At 38.3% G+C, this 19,039-nt stretch overlaps 1 protein-coding gene across 2 annotated transcripts in view; it reads right to left on the bottom strand.

Moving 5' to 3' along the window:
• Positions 1-18,715, bottom strand: part of ANGPT1 (angiopoietin 1) — a 238,118-nt gene extending 219,403 nt beyond the window's left edge. For both annotated transcript variants that reach the window (XM_012809867.2, XM_012809862.2), the window contains exon 1: positions 17,959-18,715. In XM_012809867.2, coding sequence (XP_012665321.1) covers positions 17,959-18,255 — 297 coding nt within the window. In that variant the 5' untranslated portion in view covers positions 18,256-18,715. The remainder of the gene's footprint in view (positions 1-17,958) is intronic.
• Positions 18,716-19,039: the final 324 nt, after the last annotated feature.

Here is a 19,039-nt window from a genome sequence, read left to right as displayed (position 1 = left end):
TCCCTTAAACAAAGTTAAGGTGAAAGAATGAATCATGCTATTATAACAGAACAGCCAGGATTCAGGTACTCCTGGCACATGAAGGACAATGGAGAAATCACAAAAGATGAGATAGAGAAGTAAGCAACGGCCAGCGTATAACGTTAACACGTGAATTTTGAACTTCATTCTGAGGATAGTATAAGTCCATTGATGACTTTTAATGAGGGGATTGTATGATCAGTTTGGTGTTTGGAAACGCTCTGGCTGACCACCATAGCTTGCTCTGGGATAGATGTGGAGATGCTGTGAAGTAACTTCAGGTACATGATCTCACAGAATCATGACTTATCTCTCTCTTCCATGTCTTTCTCCTACCTCGATGTTATATCCTACAGTCCTAGCTCATTCATTCACCTTATGTTTAATAATTTACTTCTGTTGGTCTTAAAGAAAATTCCTTAAATTTCTTTCTTGGAATATAAAGAATAAAATTCGCCAAGGACTGTGGACTGCCCCACAGTATGTACTTATTTGGGGGTACTTACAAAATTAGCTTTTCCACAAAAGTGGAGAAAAAGGGAAGTAAAAAATAAAAATCAGCTGTGAGCTGTGATGCCACAGCACTCTACTGAGGGCAACAAAGTAAGACTCTGTCTCTAAATAAGTAAAGAAATATCAGTATAAAATGAAAACAAAGTGACTATAGCATGATAAAAGTGGACTTACAACCGGTCTTCTAGAAAGGTAACTTCTTGGGTACTAAAGTGTGAAGATACCAAAGGAAGAATCTATGGTCCCAAATATTTCTCCTGGGTTTCCTTCCTTACAGATTCTGATGCTATTTCCAATGACTTCTTCATATTTATTTTCCCCAAGAACAGATTGCAAAATAATGAAAATTTAAACATGATGAAGTCCCCATAATCTTCAATTGTGTTTATTTTTAGTTGGTCCCATTCTAGATATGGTTCCTTTTATAAAAATTAAAAGAAAAAGCTTATATTGGTTTGATCAAAACAGTAATGCTCATTTCGCACAATAAATAAAATGTGTTAAAAAGAAAATGAGAAGAATATTCTCCAATCCCATCATTAGCAGTGAATTCTTGTGTGTGTTTTGGTATGTTCCCTGTCAACAGTTTTACACCTATGTTTATAAATTCACACTTACCTCCCATCTTCCCACACAAAGTTAGGGCTATCTATACATATCATTTTTAAAAGTGAGAATAATAACAGTAACTATATACAGATATGTAAGAGTCCATTAAAATAACATTCTTAAAGTATCTGTCCTAGAGTTTGGTATAAACTAAATGCTCAGAATATTAACTATTATTTTTATGACTATAATTACTCAGGTATATAACCTACTTGGTCAGACAACATTTTGTGGGCATTTTCTCTTATTGAAATATGATGCTTAACAAGCTAATCATAGGATTAGTGAAAAAATGGTCTTTTATAGGAGGATCCTGGGCTGGGATTTCTCTGCCATTTACTACTTCTTGAAGCCCAAATGTTCTTTGCTTATTTGAAGTATGTGGGTCATATTTATATTTCAGAATCTTTTTCTTATTTAGGACTAGACATCATGTGTGGAAGGTACCATAGGAAGTACCAAACAATTAATAATATTAGGTGTTCCCAATGTTTCTGCTGTGAGAGTGGCAATGAACACATTCATTTATGCTGCTTGTTCCTCCTGTTGAATTATTTCCTCTGGAATGATTTCCAGCAGTTGGATTACTGAGTCAAAGGATATGAAAATAGCTGTGGTCTTCATATTTACTGTTATGTTGTTTTCTGAAAAGTTTCAACCAAAACATAATGTTATAAGCAAAGTACTTCATACATTTAAAGAATGTTCTTAAACCTGTTTTATTTAAGTCCAGAGCTTATGCTCATCAGTTTAGAAAAGGAGAATCTGGGATGGATTTTTCTCTAGGAATTTCAAACTGCTGGGAATTGACCAGATGGTGCTAACTCATTTTCCATGTGAGAGATCACCAGTCGGCCATCCTCAGTAACAGCTTTCAGAAACATCTGGATTCAAACTTACAGCTGAAACATGACAAGTTAAGTAATATAGAGTTGTAAAACAGCTTCATGGCTAGCTAGATTCCCCAAAACGTGAATTCATGAGATTTTTACAATTTACGAATGATCAGAAAAGTTGAAAATAAGGTAAGCATTAAGACTCACATAAACTATATAGCACATCATTTTGATATTAGAGAATTCTGCTCGGAGTTTGGGTCTTTGAGGCTTTTTACAAATACTATTTTGAGGGTAGAAAAATCCTTACTAATAAAAATTTTACTCCAAGGAACACAACCACATATGCAGTCTTCAAGTTACATTTAATAAATCTTTTTAAATTTACATGACGCTGAAATAGTTAATTTATGAGAACAGAGAAAGGCAGTAAAAGGATTAGCCTAAACAGTGAAACTCGGACATTGTGCCTGAGTGACATTCTGCATTACTAGAATGCAGGCTGCTTCTGGAGGGCAGACTTTCTGTACCACACTGTTCTTCCATGACCAGCGTAGTGATAGGCCCCATAGTAAGCCCTGCAAATATGTCTAAGTAAATGGTGACTATTCCAGTCACTATTACTGAATTAATATATTACCGCCCCTCCAAGTTTAACAGCTTTTAACAACCATTGACTCTTCTCATTGGGCTCACAGACTCTATGGGTTAGGATTTCAGGCAAAATCCAGCTGGGATGGGTTGTTTCTACACTGTGATGACTTAGGCCTTAACTGCATCTGGAGGTCACTAGTTGGTGGGGGATGAAATCCTCTGAAGACTCACTTACTGGGCTGGGTACTGGGCTGGGCTGACTCAAATATGGCAGCTCACTAACCACAGCACCTATATAGGGCCTCTCTACATGGCTTGACATCCTCATAACACGGTGGCCTCAGGGTATGTGGACTTCTAACATGACAGTTCAGTTCCTTGCTCCAAGTATATGAGTGTTTTGTTTGTTTTTGTTTTTTTGAGACAAAGTCTCAAGCTGTCACCCTGGGTAGAGTACTGTGGCATCTTAGCTCACAGCAACCTCAAACTCTTGGGCTCAAGCAAATCTCTTGCCTCAGCCTTCCAAGTAGCAAGGACTACAGGAGCCTACCATAGTGCCTGGCTATTTTTCTGTTGCAGTTGTCATTGTTGTTTAGCTGGCCCCAGCTGGGTTTGAACCCGCCAGCCTCAGTGCTAGCGCCCCAACCACTGTGCATTGAATGAGCGGTTTAATGAGATGATGGAAACTAAATTCCCTTTCATGACCCAACCAGATTCAAGGGGAGTGGGATTCTTGGTGCGAGGTGGCGTGTAAACAAGAGGTACTATCATAACCATTTACCCTTTATTTTTGTTCTCTATTTTAGTTATGCTCTTTTCACCTTGTTAATAAAAACAGCATTTCCTTACATAGTTTTAACACTAAAACATGGTGAGAGGGGGGGTTTTGGTTATAAATTTTTAAAACCGTATGCAACATTTAAAACGATTTCTTCCTCAGAGATTCTAATACATCTCTGCTGAGTGGACAGGTGGGTCTGGTATGACTTCCTGAGAGAAAACCACCTCTCGCATTGATTAATCAACCACCCAATAATCACAGAAGGACCAAACACATGTTAATCTCTTTTTTCAGGGAGGATATTTTAGATTTGACCAAAAAAGAAATTGCCAACATGTTTGGTAAATTATTTGAAACATAAATAATTTTAAAATATTCTTATAGAGTTTATTTGAATTTTTTAGTTTGTGATATCTTTTTGGCCATGATCTTCAATGTTAGATTCAATGAAAGACATTTCAAAATAGTAGGAAAATATATGGAGATAATTTATGCTCAAGATAATTCATTTCCATAAGTGACCTTTTCCTCTGAAAATTACACAAACTTGATTTGTGAACTCAGAATATGTAACCTTTAGTCCCACATGAAACATAATAGTCAGAAAATAAAAGTTTCTTTTTATCTCTGACATGAACACTTCTTAGCTGCTGTATATGTTCAATTCTCAGTTAAGAGCTTGGTTGAAGTCTGAGAGTGGGATTTCCACATCTATTATCAATGTTAGTCATTTATTTTAACCACAAACTCTTAAGTTCATTAGTTTATCTTGACTGTCAGTAAGAGATAATGACAGTATCTCAGGTTCATGCTTTCAAAAATGAACAGAACATTAATAAACATCTGTGAAACTTTCACAAAGGACTTTTTGTTCTTTTTGTCTAAGCATAAACCTGAGATCATGATTACTTTTACATATAGAAGAACTTTAAAATAAACATACATATATATCAAAACATATATGGCATATGATCTCTTTATTTATTTTCTTTTTTTGAGACCATGTCTCACTCTATCACCTTGGGTAGAGGGCAACCTCAAACTCCCAGACTCACAAAATCCTCTTGCCTCAGCCTCCCTAGTAGCTGGGACTACAGGTGCCTACCATGACACCCAGCTAGTTTTTGTAGAGACAGGGTCTCACTCTTGCTCAGGCTAATCATGAACTCCTGAGCTCAGGAGATTCACCCACCTCAGCCTCCCAGATTACTAGCATTACAGGTATGAGCCACCATGCCTGGCCCAATGGGGTCTTTTTAAACGATGACTTTTTTCTGTTCCAAGTCACTTTATTTCAAACTTACAGACTATTTGTATAAATTCAGTTTACATATTTAACTTATTGATCACCCCAATTCCCTTCAGCTGCAACGTTTTTTTTCCCATTGCTATTTATATATATAATTTTTTTGGATTAAAGTTCAATATACTAATATCCATTGCATACCATTAACAATTAGAGAATTAAAGTTAACATGACAACACAACATATGAAATGCACAGAAATAATTCTTCAGAAATATGTAGTATTTCTACATGGGAAACTTCTAATTATTATTGAAAATGTAAACAGATATATGTCTGTATTGCAAAATTGTTATTAATGATTTTTTGTGTGTGAGCCTGGGCCAGACTGCCAAGGTTTGAATCCTGACAACACCAGGATGAGTGACCTTGGGCAGGTTTTGAATTTGTACCTTTATTTGTAGCAGTATCTTTATATGTATATTTAACTCAAATTCCTTACAAATTCAAAACCTGACCAAGGTCACTCATAGATAGTCTCTTTATTTGTATATTCACATCATTGCCCAACTAAGGCAATGTATTTAAACAACTCATTTATTTTTTTGAAAATAGTAAAAATAGCAATAAATTATTCATCTCTGACATATTTGTGAAATTAAAAAAAAATTCTACTAGGACAGAAATGATGCTAGAAGGCAATTCTCCTAAGAACCAGAGTCATCTTACTGCCATTTATACACATATGTAGTAAATTACTCAACTGCCGAAGAATAGATATACTCTCCGAAAACTTACACGACAGCATTAATCATTCGAAGCTCTTCAACTGCTCATTTGTTGTAATTGGTGAAAGAAAAGTGAAAGAGGCAGAAACGATGAAACGCTTCAGATTTAACTACTCAGAACATCTGGGTTCAAATTCTATTTCCATTTAAAAATCTGGCCCACAGGTTCCTTATCCCTAACATGGATTTGATACTATTTATAGAAATGTATATACCTACCTATTTGTTTGGACGTGACACTTTTTACCAAGGTAGAATTAATAATACCCTATTTGTTACTGAATATTCTGCTCAGAATAATCATTTACATACGTGCTTGCATGACAGTACATTCAACGTCCTCCTTTGCAGATAAATTAATTTACTTCACCCACAATGCAATAGCATTGTCAACGGCCCAAAATGTAATTATGATACGAGAAAGAGATAATCATGTGTCCCCTCAAGCATAAGTTGTACAACTAGCCACGACAAGTCACTGCCCAGCTTCTGTGACCCAGTGTTATGTACCTGCTCTATTGTCAGCTGTCTCTTGATTGTAAATGGAAAGTAGCAGACACATAGATGGAAGGTGAACAGCATGGAGTGGGTGAAAGAGGGAACTTTAAATTGAGAAGGGTGAACTCCTTAGCTTACGAGTTTCCCTGCAAACCAGGAAAAAGAGCCTCTGTTATTCAGCATTAGTTCTGGAGTCCTTCAAACCACATCAATGACCAAACAGTTGTCCCCTGATGCCTTTCTTCCTGTACACATCTTCACAGTATCTACCAGACACCTCCAACCTCAGCATCCACACACTACTGGTACTCAGTGTTCCATGACCTTGACCTCAGCACTCAGGGCAAGCGAGTGAATACAGGCTGATTATTGGTTTCCGTCAATGTATTTTGGTCTATCCCACCATGAAAAGAAGGGTAAAAATCATGACTGAATTCTATTTTGTCCCCACCCTATTTTGCCTTCTCTCCTTTTTGGAACTCTATGGAGAAGGGACAGAGGGAAGTTAGCAGAGCCTGGGGTCTTCCCCTCTCATGCAGTTGATACTTAGCTAGGAAGGCAGCTACCCTCAAAGCCCAGGCATCTGAGTGGTCAGGCCTCCAAGATCAGAAAAAAGAGAGGAAGGGCTATCACAGTTGCCTACAAGTAGCAGGATTCTTGGCCTTGGACCAAAATACCAGAAATATTTCAATTAATAGGGACAATGATAAATAAAATAGGAAGTGAGATAAGAGGTCGTTGCCTGAGAAAACAAGACTTTTCTTCTCATTTTTACAACTCTCTAAAATGACCCACCAAAGAAAGTGCATGCAAATAATATTTTAAGTTCCAGAATGTGCTTTTGCTTTTCCAAGCAGGGTTGCCTACAGATAAATCCAAGAGGGAGGTCATTACATTGAATGGAAGATATTTAGACTAGGTGGCTTCACCCCATGTAAAGCAATTGTAAGCCTCTCTTTGTGTTTTAGAAGTTTTTAGATAAATAGTCAGACTCAATTAAGCTCTATAACTTCAAGAGATGGTGCTTCTAAGGAGACAGGGGTAGGGACTGCAGACTAGGATTCCACCGTCTGTTAGCAGACCTGTGGGAGGGCCCAGAGAATCTGGCTATTGTGCTTCCATCAGCAGCATAACCTACGTGCCACACTCGATTTAACCATGGAGCTTTAGAGTTGAGATGGGGACAAATGGCTGTCTGAAAGAGAACCTCAAGGAAGCCGCGACTCATTTAATATGAAAGAATTAAAGACTTAGACACAAAAACAACTACAGAAGAAAACATTTAAAAATAGACTTAAAGTCTGAGGATTGACAAGAGGAGACAACATAAAAGTTGCTGTAACTAATCCCACACTTGGTTAAAAAGCATCGGGTCATGGGCCAGACTCCCTGGGTTTGGCACTGGCCCTGCAATTTAGCTACTGGGTAATCCGAGGCAAGTTACTTCCCCTCCCCCACCTCAGCTTCCCTGTTTGCCATTTGGGACAATTACACTATGCACCTCATGTTGGCATTTGAAAGTATTCAATAAATTAATACATGTGAAGTTTTTCTAACAGACCTAATAGTTGGTAAAAGCGCTCAACTTTTAACTAGCATTGTACCCAGAAGTTCCCTTAGTAGAAATTAATATGCACTTAATGCTTTCTATGTGATAGACAGACCTCAGGCAACTCCATTTATGTAAATTACGCTTACACTTAATAACCCCCTGATGTAGCTGTTATTATTAGCTCAGTTGTCTCCATGATGAAACTGAGGCACAGAGAAGTGAAGAAACCTGCCCAAAGCCCCTCAGCAAGTGGTGCTGTCAGGATTCAAACCCCAGCAGCCTGGCCCAGGCACAAACCACTGCATCGCTGTGCTGTCCTGTCTTTAAACTTGTAGGGAATGGTGGAAACAAACGCTGCACTTGCCTCATGTCTGTCTGTTTCTGTGGGTTTAGGCTTCTCAACAACAGGGGCTGTGGTGGATTTATTGCTGTCCCCAGTACCTTGCAGACCACCTTACATGCAGAGAATATTGGATTAGATAACCAGCTGACTGGTTGCCTAACCTTTGATAAGGGCAGGTGCTAAGCCCCAGGAGTCCGGCCTAGATCCTAAAATCCATGGCAGAACTCACCACCATCCCTCATGGAATAGTCTCCTGATACTATCAGACTCCATGGCCCCTCACTTGCCCCATAAAAGGACAGGACAGTCACTTGTCTCTCTGGTCTTCTGCCCTCCCTCTTGTCCACTGTCTTTGCAACACTCCCTGCCCATGGCCAGTGTGAGGAGGACCACATCGGACTTTGTTAAAAAACGTTAACAGAGGAGAAAGAGAAATGAAAAGGAGAGACAGGCCAGGGAGGGCCTTTTGAATCCTTTTGTCTGTTCCAGCTCTGAGGACAGCCTCACCGCCTCTGCTCTCCTGGTTTTAATCTCAGAAGTCTCTTAAGTGCAGAATAAGCAAACCAGGCTTTGAGAAAAGCAAGTCACTGGGAAACCAAAGAATTAGAACTTCCATTTCTGAAACAATAAGAAAGTTAACAATAAATTCATACAAGGCCTGACATTGGAGCCTTCACTCTACCAGGATTCCAAACACCTGTGTATCCTTCATGCCCTAAGAAAGAGAAAGCTCCACAGCATTAATGGAATTAATGTGTTTCCTTTACTTCATTGTCCTCAGCATATTTTGACACATCGCAGCTTACATGTGTCTGACAAAGTGGATTCATGAATTCTTTTATCTGATTTTAAATAAATTAATTGCCACAACATAGACAACACCAAAAATAGCAGCACATATGAAGAAGAAAATTGCAGTTCTGAGATTCTTATTCCTGGCAAGTGCCATATAGTATAAGTAAAAATAAAGGTAGCTAAACAGATACAACAGATATAACAAAAAGCAGAGAAATTTTTAAAATATCAGAATGCTTACTTAAAATTCAGATCGTCTTTCTCTATTGTTAATAATTAGCTCTGTTAGAAGTGAATAGTATAGCTTGCAACATTAGGTAAATATCAAATCCTACACAGTCCCACACGGAAAATAGATAAAAACAAATTATCATGCAACTGGATAATTTAGGAATTTGACAAATTATATAATTTGCCACTCATTTACCAAGAGTTGTCTATTATCTGAACACATTGGGGTCATGTTGAATATGGGTAGGTATCAACATTTTAACAACCTGCATTTTTTATTTTATTTTATTTTTTGTAATTTATACATTGATACCCTTCAACTGCTTTCTATGAGGCAGATTTGGACACTCTTACAGCAGCTTGCCAAGCAACATAGAAACTGTCAGGTGTTATGTTTCTTCCTGCTGCCAGTGGACTGGTTTGGACAGTTTTACCTACCTAGTATGTGATTATTTGAAAGTTTCATTGTAGCTGTTTTGAAACTATATTCCTTTGAACATACAGGATCTCCCTGAGGAATGTCGCTGGGAGAGGGGTGAGGGAAAAGGTCTTGGGGGAGCTCACTCCACCTGTCCTTGACCCCCCCATTTGCCTCTAGATGACATATGAAATTTTTGCTCACTGTTTGAAAATTGAATTGCATGGCTAAGAATTACTTAAAATTCATTACCTCATTTATTCAACAATATTAACCTTTTACCATTGGCATTTTTAAGTTATGAAATATTCAATTTACTCAACAGATCTATTCATTTGTTCAATAAATATTGCAATAATTTAAAATAAACAGCTATCATGTTAGAGATCTGTTCTTAATATTTAAAAAAACTAAGAAAAATTAGAAATTAATGAAAAGACTAGCGATATTAGGAATAAGGTTACAGTCCTCACCCATCATACCTGTGCCATGAAGTTAAGGCTGAGGTGATGACGTGTGGGGACAGAAAACCTTAAACTGCAATAAACCCCCACTGAACTTTGGCCTAGTTAGCTACAGATTAATAGTGAGGACAAGAATAGTACTGAAGGGTTTTATAAAATTCTGGGACTATCATTAAAGGTTTAGGGGGAAATGTAATTGGGGATTTTAAAATATGTGTTGGTTCTCTGGGAATGGAAAATCTCCAACAATCTTAGTGTGTAGTGTTGTAATTTAACTAATTCAAATTTCAGAAACAAAATAGAGACAACCCATAAAGTGCACCCCCCCCACAGTGAGCTAAGCTACACAGATTACTAAACGTGAAAACATCTCATCTTTCAAAATTAGCATCAGCTATTCCGTCGATAGTAGGTTTACCTATTTGATACCAGTGAATTTGGAGGCTTACATGTGAGTATTACATAAGTTCAAGACATTCACTTTGCAATTGCATCTTATTCGTATTTCAGTAGCTGATTTACTTCAGATACACATCTAGATGGATGCCTGTGCTAATTCACGTGCTCTTTCAATAGCTGGACACAAATTTAGGAACTGCTTTCCAGTGCAGGCCTGTGATCTGCACCATCATATAGTAGAAGTCACAGGATAAACAAGGAACATTTACCTTACTCGACATTTTCAACACTTACTGACGAAAGAAAATGCCCGCGTGAGCCTGAATGCATTACCAGTGAAATTATTAGCTGCCAGTGGGGGCACATCTGGCCTAGTATGTTTTACATCATTTTCTATGTTAAAAATTACCTTTCCCTTTGATTAATAGATGAAATTCAGGCAATTTGGGTAGTTGACACAGAATGAACAAGCCTAAAAACTTCTCAGTTTAAATATTTCTACATAAGAATTAGAAAAGAGGGCAGCACCTGTGGTTCAAGGGAGTAGGGTGCTAGCCCCATATACCGGAGGTGGTGGGTTCAAACCCAGCCCCTGGCCAAAAACTGCCAAAAAAAAAAAAAAGAGAGAATTAGAAAAGAGCATTCGGGTATAGACCCAACATACATAGCCTCCAAATATAAAGAGAGGATGATCCACTGAGTTCTTACTTCTTTAAAAACATCTTTGATGAGAAAGGGGGCACATTTTTGTACGCACTGTAAAAAGATTTAAACACTAAGATGCCTTCCCTCTTTTGGACCATGAGGCCAAAACCAAAGGGGGTTTGGAATTTCCCAACTTCACCACAAAAGATAATCTTGTATCGGAACAAAAGTCGAGGATGACTCAGTGTAATTAGAGTTGTACATCTGAGCCAATGACACAATATAGCTTTCAGTGTTAAAAAACAAACAAATAAACGAACAAAAGAAATTTTAAAAACGTAAAAAAAGACCAAGACAAAGTCCAGGAAACAAAACCAAACCAAAAATTCCTTAATTAGCAAATTACAGGATAGGGGCTGATAAAACTCTGTATTTTGTAGCTGAGCAACCCACTTGGTACTCCTCCCCTCTCATCATCTACACAAGTGAGAACAACTTCTAATGTTTATATATGAAACAAATGACGGGGAGAGGTTTCTAAATACACTGAGTGTAAGAGGCTGAGGTGAAGTCCCTTTTCTAAGAATGCCTCCAGTGTTTTGCCAATATTCTCACCAATGCAGCAACAGACAGGACAAAACAGGCACATAAACCAGAGGACCCTGTGGCCGAGAAGACTTGTTTATCCAAAGGCTGCTCATCTGTTTTGCCATTCAGGTGCTTTTCTTTTCTGACATGTATCTGCTTTGGGAATATGTCCCTGTTCATGTGATGATGGGCAAGGGAAAGAAAAGACATGAAATTTCTTTGCCTGCACTCCTCTAAAATGCCACCGCACAGCATGTCCAGACACCAAGCCAACAAATGGCTTAGTCAGGCTCTCTGCCAACTGGCATGGATCTGAAGATTACTGGGCCTCCTGGAGGGCAATCTTTTTCCCACACACACAAACCTCACAAATTAACCTTGCAATGGTCCCAGTATTAATACTAATTCCTCTCACAATGAAGTTCAGCACACTCTTTCTGAAAAGGGCCGGATATTAAACATTTCAGCCTTTACAGGCCATTTGACCTCTGTTATAACTCCTCAACTCTGCTTTCCTCAGAGGAAAGCAGGCACAGACAACACACAGACACGAATGGGTGTGACTCTGTTCCAGTGAACTTTATTTACAATTGCAGAGACAATATATAATGCAACGGGTGTGGCTACTTTACAATAAAACTTTAATTACAAACACAGGTGGCAGGAAGAATTTGGCCCAATGGCTACAGTTTGATGACTCTTGTTAGAGAGGATGGAAACTCAGAATATTAATAAAAATTTCTTCCACTACATAGTTAAAAAGGGAACGTAAGTAATATAGTTGAATCTCATTTTCATACATATTCTCAATTTCGACTATATTTAACTACAGTCCAAATCTGCCCATGAACTTCATTCATTTTTCTAATCATCAAAAGAAAAAAAAAAAAAAACAACTGTATTCTCTACCAACTATGGTGAACAGGACAGGTACCGTGTCTGCCTCATAGATGACAGAGTCAGTGAGAATATAGAGTTGCTCATTTTGCAAATATTTATTGAGGTCCTACTGCGTGTCATGCAGTCTTCCTGGTATAATATGTGCCACATCAAAAAGATAGGCAGGGACCCCACTCTAGTTCAGTTTGCATTCTTAGTGTGGATAGAGAATAAACAATCTGACAAATACTAAGGAACACAACATCACGTGATAGCAAATGCCATGAAGAATTCAAACAGGACAATACGTCAGGAAATCCCTGAGCCAGGCAGGGAGGGTGGTAGGTAACTGTGCTCACAGAAGACCTTCTGAGAGGACTTGTAAGCGAAGACCTGCAGGACCAGAATGAGGAGAAAGAACTACCCATAGCAAGATCTGGGGGAAGAAATTTCCAGGCTGAATAAACAGCTTGTAAAGTCCCTGAGGCAGAAATGAGCTTGTCTGTTGGCAAAACAATAAGAAGGCCAATGTCATTTGAGTGTCTGGAATGTCCTTTCAAGGTAGTAAATGATCAGGCCAAGGAGGGGTGTGGGGCAGATCATATAGGGCCTCACATGAGAAACGCAGATTTTATTCTTATGTAAGAGGTGCAGGTGGGTTTTAAGGAAGAAAATGCATTGAACAAATAATTACATATGAGACGAGTGTAATTCAAAGAAAACTCTAAGGCCGGGTGAGGGAAGACTGCAAACACCCATAGCAAAGGCCCTACTGGCCCCGTGGCCTTCCAACTTGAGATCCAGCAGTGAAGAGCATTTGAGATGTTAACCTAGCTTTGGGGACTGAAGGGGGGCTTTTGACTCTAAAATACAATAAGCAAACAACGACACTTTACTCTTGGTTGAAGAGTTAACACAGATTCTGAAGGGTTTTGATTTGGCTTAAAAACCAGGGTATATTTCAAATGACATCGATGGGGACATGAGTTGAAAGACAATTATTCCTTTCAACCTTTCTTGGCAAGTGCCATTTTCCCCAATCTCTATGCATAAGTTATATTGTATATTTCTTCAAATTTAGTGACAAATTATTAAAAACATACTTATTAGCTGTCTACAGATTTCACACAAGTGAAAATAAGATACAAGAAGAGCCAGTCTGGCACAGTATTCACTGTCCCCTCCAGCCAGCAAAAGGATAATACACAGGTAAGAAGTTCTAGTTACTGAGATACATAGGAGCACATATTATACATAAATGTATGCCACAAACGTATACGGTAAATGCTTCCCTTCCGGTCTGAACACACTAAATTCTTGTGCTTATGGAAGTATAAATAATTATTGTACAGAAGACGAAATAGCTGACCCTCAAGAAATATGGCACTAACAATTAAGTAAACTCTAGCATCTGAAATAGTGAGAAAGTCCCTTAATTTACATTATTTTATATCCAGCTCCATATAATAAGCTGAGTATAAAACCTGATTTTTAAAATTTTTTTTATTAGGATAACAGATATTTATTCAGACACTTAATAAACATGTTCAGAAATAAATAGACGGATAAGAGACATTCATGACACTTGAGCAACTCGCCGTCTAGGTAGGAAAACAGGCCTAGAGACAAAACTTTAAAACCACCATCACCACAGCTACAAAGAACAGTGCTAGCATGGTACTAGGGTGACATGAGAGAACTGCCTGAGAGACGAAGTAGGGTGTGGGTGGATTCCCTGGAGGAACTGGCCACAGCTGATCCTTAAAGAATAATTAAGAGGATAAAACAAAATGCATATAGAAGTTTTCAAGATCTTAGATCATGGACTAAATATAATTTGAATCATTAACAATCACCTCTTCTGCACCTAATGTTGTTTTAATTCATATTATGACAAAAATAATCACGAGGTAGAGTCCTTGCCTACATCATAACCTACAATCTATTTAGGAAGTAAGGTGTATACCCCAAATAATGTGTTAACAGAAGGTGGTGTAGCTTACAATAGATAGACAATGCATCCATTTTCCATTTAACAAACATTTTTGAATATCTGTTATATATTTGCTATATAGTGTTCTGGGTCCTGGGGATATGGTGGTGGACAAATACTTAGGGTGACTGACCTCATGGAGGTCACATTTGAGTAGATACTTAATATACGTAACATATGGGTTAAAAAATCATCAATATCAGTGTGTTTCCAACAATAGCACCTCAAGTCTAAACTATCTGAAGCAAAGAATATAAGATATGAACAGAGGATATCCTTACTCAAAATTTTCTGTCAATAGAAAAACTTAGCTGAACACTCCAATAAGAGTTTTTTAATTTTTAAAATACTTTTTAAAGTAGTAACTGTTGTTTTTTATTTTTCATTAGATCATAACTGTGTATATTACTGCAATTATGGGATACAATGTGCTCACTCTAAATGCAATCTAGAATATTATTTTGGATGGAAATTCACTACATTTTCCACTATTAATCATCAATTTTAACTAGCATCAAATATTTTTAGTAGATAGACTCTTATTCTCTATTATAGGGCATATTTTGGCTCAATTTATAATTTCAACCAAAGGAAAGCATCATTTGGCAAAAACAAAACATATTTTCTAAGGATTCCTTAAATCCTAGGATTTTTTACACACACACATATATTTAAATCTAAATATTTTAAATGTACATCTTTGTGAGCTTTTAAGGTGTGGGAAACAGAAAACAGCAGTTCTGAGCTGGGTGTTAGTCAATACATTTCTGCTTCATAGGAAAGTAGGATGGGATTTAAGAAAGTAGAAAAGACATAAAGGCCAATTGTATTTATTTGTGCCTACCCCAAATCTCACCACTTCCAGGTATTTGGTACGGCTCGCTAATAATGCTGAGAAGATCTCTATGAAAGAAGAGAGTCAAACCTAGACACATACCCAGGTGTTTTATCCAGTAAAATGACGGTACTAGCATATTACACAGACCACCTTCCCTATCTGACAAGTCAGGATGATGCCCTCCACCTACCTCACGTGGATCATCTAGTTATCACAGAAAATTGAATTAAGTTCATCAGATGAGGAGATCAGCGCCATAACAGTTCCGACATCTAGGTTGACCCATAAATCATTTGCTGCTTGCCTATCTCACTTCTCATCCTGTTCACTTGCACGAACAGAAAAGCTGAGGAATGAGGTTTGAGAGTGTAAATTACAGAAAAGTCACTTCTAGTGGTGGCCATTGCCTCGTGAAGAACATCAAAAAGACTTAACCAATCTCCAAGGAAGAGAATGGATTAACATAATTATCATCTAGCCTCAACAAGCGTTGATAACACCCATTTGTTCTGCATCAAAAACTTTCCTGACAGTGATGTCATGAGGTGCATAATAATCAGTGCACTTAAATTAATTATTTTGTAGAATGAATGGGTGGATTAACTTCCCTTACATACACAATAACCTCAGTTTCTGCAGTATATTGCTTCTTCCTACAACAAGTAGCACAAATTGCAGTGTTAAGCATACCAAATGGTCACAGTATAATGATTTCCATTTCAATCATCAAAATATATCACATAAAGTTTAGAACTTGGAATGAAGAAAAACTCTAATTTCTTCTAATTAAGGGAAACTTACACAGAGACCTTAGCAAGCCTTTTATTTGGTTTCTTGATCCTCCAACCAATCACATTAAGGATGACAAAAGATATGCAAATTTAAACTGACAATAGTCAAGCCAAACTGCTGGGACTCAAACCAACTGGGGCATTTTCAGCTTGATTTTCACACTCGAAAGGGTCAATGTAACGAAAGAACATTTTAATAGTTATTCTTGGCTATAATTTGAAAGCTACCCCATAATCATTGACCAAAAACAATGCAAACAAGAATCAAATTTATTTTACAAAATAAATTAACATATGAAACATGTTCCTGATTTAAGCCTAGCAGAACTGTATGTTTACCCTGTCACTGCTGAATGATTGCATAGCAACACAAAATATGCATTACTATGTTTGAACCACTATTTTGATTATATGTTTTAAACAAACAAAACCTTACATTTTTGGTAGAATAGCTCATTCAGGACAATTTGGGACTAAATTTCCCTCCCCACTCCCCTCAAAGAATCTAGACTAATTTATAATGATTAAATTCTCTTTAAAAACTATTATGAAGGGTATGTAGAAAATAATAAGCTATTTGACCAAATGCATTTGTTAATATGGAAATGGGTTTTACAAAAGAACAAGAAAACCAGATGAACCCAAAACTTCAGCCACAGTTGTCCAAAAATTGCAGGATTTCATCTGCTTTCTATTCTTTTGTCTACTTATTGCTAACCTGTTACAGACCTGTGTGCCTGTAACAGAAAGACTAACTACATTTCCAATTTTGGAAACTGTAGAACTACTAAGTTCTAGTTAACATGTCACATAAAATAGTGATCTTAGTTCAGTCCCTAGTGGACAAAAGCAGAATAACTATTACTTGGCATGATTCAGCAGGCAGAGACCTCAGAGAGAGTGACCACACAGAAACAAAAAAAACCCCATACATCCTTTCTCTAACTTTTATCTTCCTAAAAGGTTTGGCTGGACAACAGACTAAATTAAAGAAACTTGACTGCATTCCACCTCTAAGCACCAAGTGAATCATCAGAAAAGGTCTTGGGAAAGAAGTTTTTCACAAATGGGGACCCTGCCCCCCTGCTAGTGAGTAGCAGAGTCTGTGGAATACACGTGTTATCTGCTAGTTATCTATTACAGGACAAATGGAGTCGGAAATGTGTTCTTAATATAAAGGGCATACCTTCAACAAAAACTCTTACATGGTTAACAGATAAATAGCTGAGTAGACTATTCTATTTGATGTCTACAAATTGGGATTAAATTCATACCCGACATTAACAGTCATCAAGTAACATGGCTCCTCAGACTCCCCAGGTAACTACAGTGTGTCTGTGAACTACTGCGCCCTGAGAAAGGCGATGATTCAGGAGGACAGAACAGCCTTCAGGAGGACAGAACAGCCTGCCTGTTGCGTTCAGCCCAACCCTGCAGGTGCATGTCTTCCTCAACAGCCAGAACCGGCTTCATCTCTCCTCTCACAGGCGCCAAGCAACCCTTTCCTGTGAGTTAACATTAAAGTTCATCTTCTTAATATTTTCTCAAGGACAGAAGACAAATCAGTCCCCTGCTGTTCACCCCTTGCTGAAATTAACAGCTCCCTTCACTTACATAGACAATTTCTCCACCCAAATATTATACTTTATGTTTATTCTCACTTCATGTTAATTTTACAAAAGGTTGGAAAGAAAATGTATGAAGATTTCCTATCCCAGCTGTAAAAACTGATCAGATGAAAAATAGATTGGATCCTAACGAGGGACTGTCCTTATTATTGCTCTTTTTTCTTTTTCCTTGCTCAACAGCTACATGCTTGCTCTCTCTTTTTAAGTTGGGTTTTGACAGGCAGAATATTCGAGTTTTCAAAAAGAGCAAACCAGGGATGTCAGAAAGTTCGCCGGTGCCAGACACACAAAGGCAGTGCCACCAGACAGTCACAGGTTTGCCGGAGCCTAAAACCCCTGGCTTGCCCAGGAAGTCGAACCCAGAAAGCAGCTTTGCATTTGCAAACACTGCCCCCCGGGAGCCAAAGGTAAACACACAAATGCCCCCTGTGGAACTCACTAAGTGAGCGGCGCAAGAACCAAGGACGGCAAAGGCTCCCTGCAATTAGAAACTGAAAGCAATCACTTACTTTTTGCAGCCACTGAGTATAATTTTCCATCACATGCTCCAGATGTTGAAGTTTCTGGGAAGAGAAATCCGGTTCCACGTGTGGCGCGTCTCTCTGCAGAGCGTTTGTGTTGTACTGGTCTGTCGTACTCTCACGACAGTTCCCGTCGTGTTCTGGAAGAATGAAAGTGTAGGCACACTGCCCATGTTGAATCCGGTTGTATCTTCTCCCTCCGTTTTCTGGACCTCGGCGCTGGTTGCTGCACCCTATGTGAGTCAGAATGGCAGCGAGGAAGGCAAAGGAAAGGAAAACTGTCATTGTAACTCCCCGCGCTCTGCCGCCGTGCCTCTCGCAAAACTCGCTCCTTCCTTCTGACCTTTAAACTAGTTCTTTATTTCAGGTAAAACTGCTTGTTGCTTTGACTGTTTCCCCCTCAAAGGAAGCGTTTGAAGAATCATAGAAAACTAGCCATTTGTTAGCTTTGTTCTAAAATGTTATTTTTTTTATTTCACTGTAATGATAGTTTTTCCTTCGTTAAAACTTGAGATATTTATTGCATAGTAGCTGAGATTTATTGTTTCCTCCCTGTGTGACTGTTCAGCGTGGAGCCTGCCTGAGTCAGCTGCGTGTACATATTCTAGACCCTTTCCTCTACCCTATCTGCTGCAGATCTGCTATTTTCTCCCAGACCTCAGTGAGTTTTATTAAGGTTGCACATCCAAGCCAAGCTGGAAGCCGGCTGCCTTTCACAAGATGACTTGACAGGAATGCATGAGTGTGCCCCTATGCGAAGGATTGCTGATGGCTTAGGGCGGCGGATCGTCTTACAAATTGGCTAGATGCGCATGACCTCGATCATGTATGGCCCTCCCGCCCCTTGGGCAGACAATTGCCCTGAGCCTTTAGCCGATTCACGGAAAATCAATAAATAGAGCAGTCCACCTTAATACACTTTTGGTGTGCATGCTGACCTACTAAAAGCTAGCCATCTCGCAGGATGTTTTCAGAGTCACTGTTTAATTTAAGAACCCTAAGAAGAAAATCAGCATAAAGTCTAATAAAATTATTTTTAAGAGTGAATGACATTATCTGTGTAATGATT

Source organism: Otolemur garnettii, unplaced genomic scaffold (genome assembly GCF_000181295.1).
Source record: "Otolemur garnettii isolate 467f Iridium unplaced genomic scaffold, OtoGar3 scaffold00004, whole genome shotgun sequence".
In the NCBI taxonomy this organism is placed as follows: domain Eukaryota; kingdom Metazoa; phylum Chordata; class Mammalia; order Primates; family Galagidae; genus Otolemur; species Otolemur garnettii.
The sequence above is the reverse complement of the archived record's forward strand: the minus strand, read 5'-3'. Positions and strand labels throughout refer to the sequence as shown.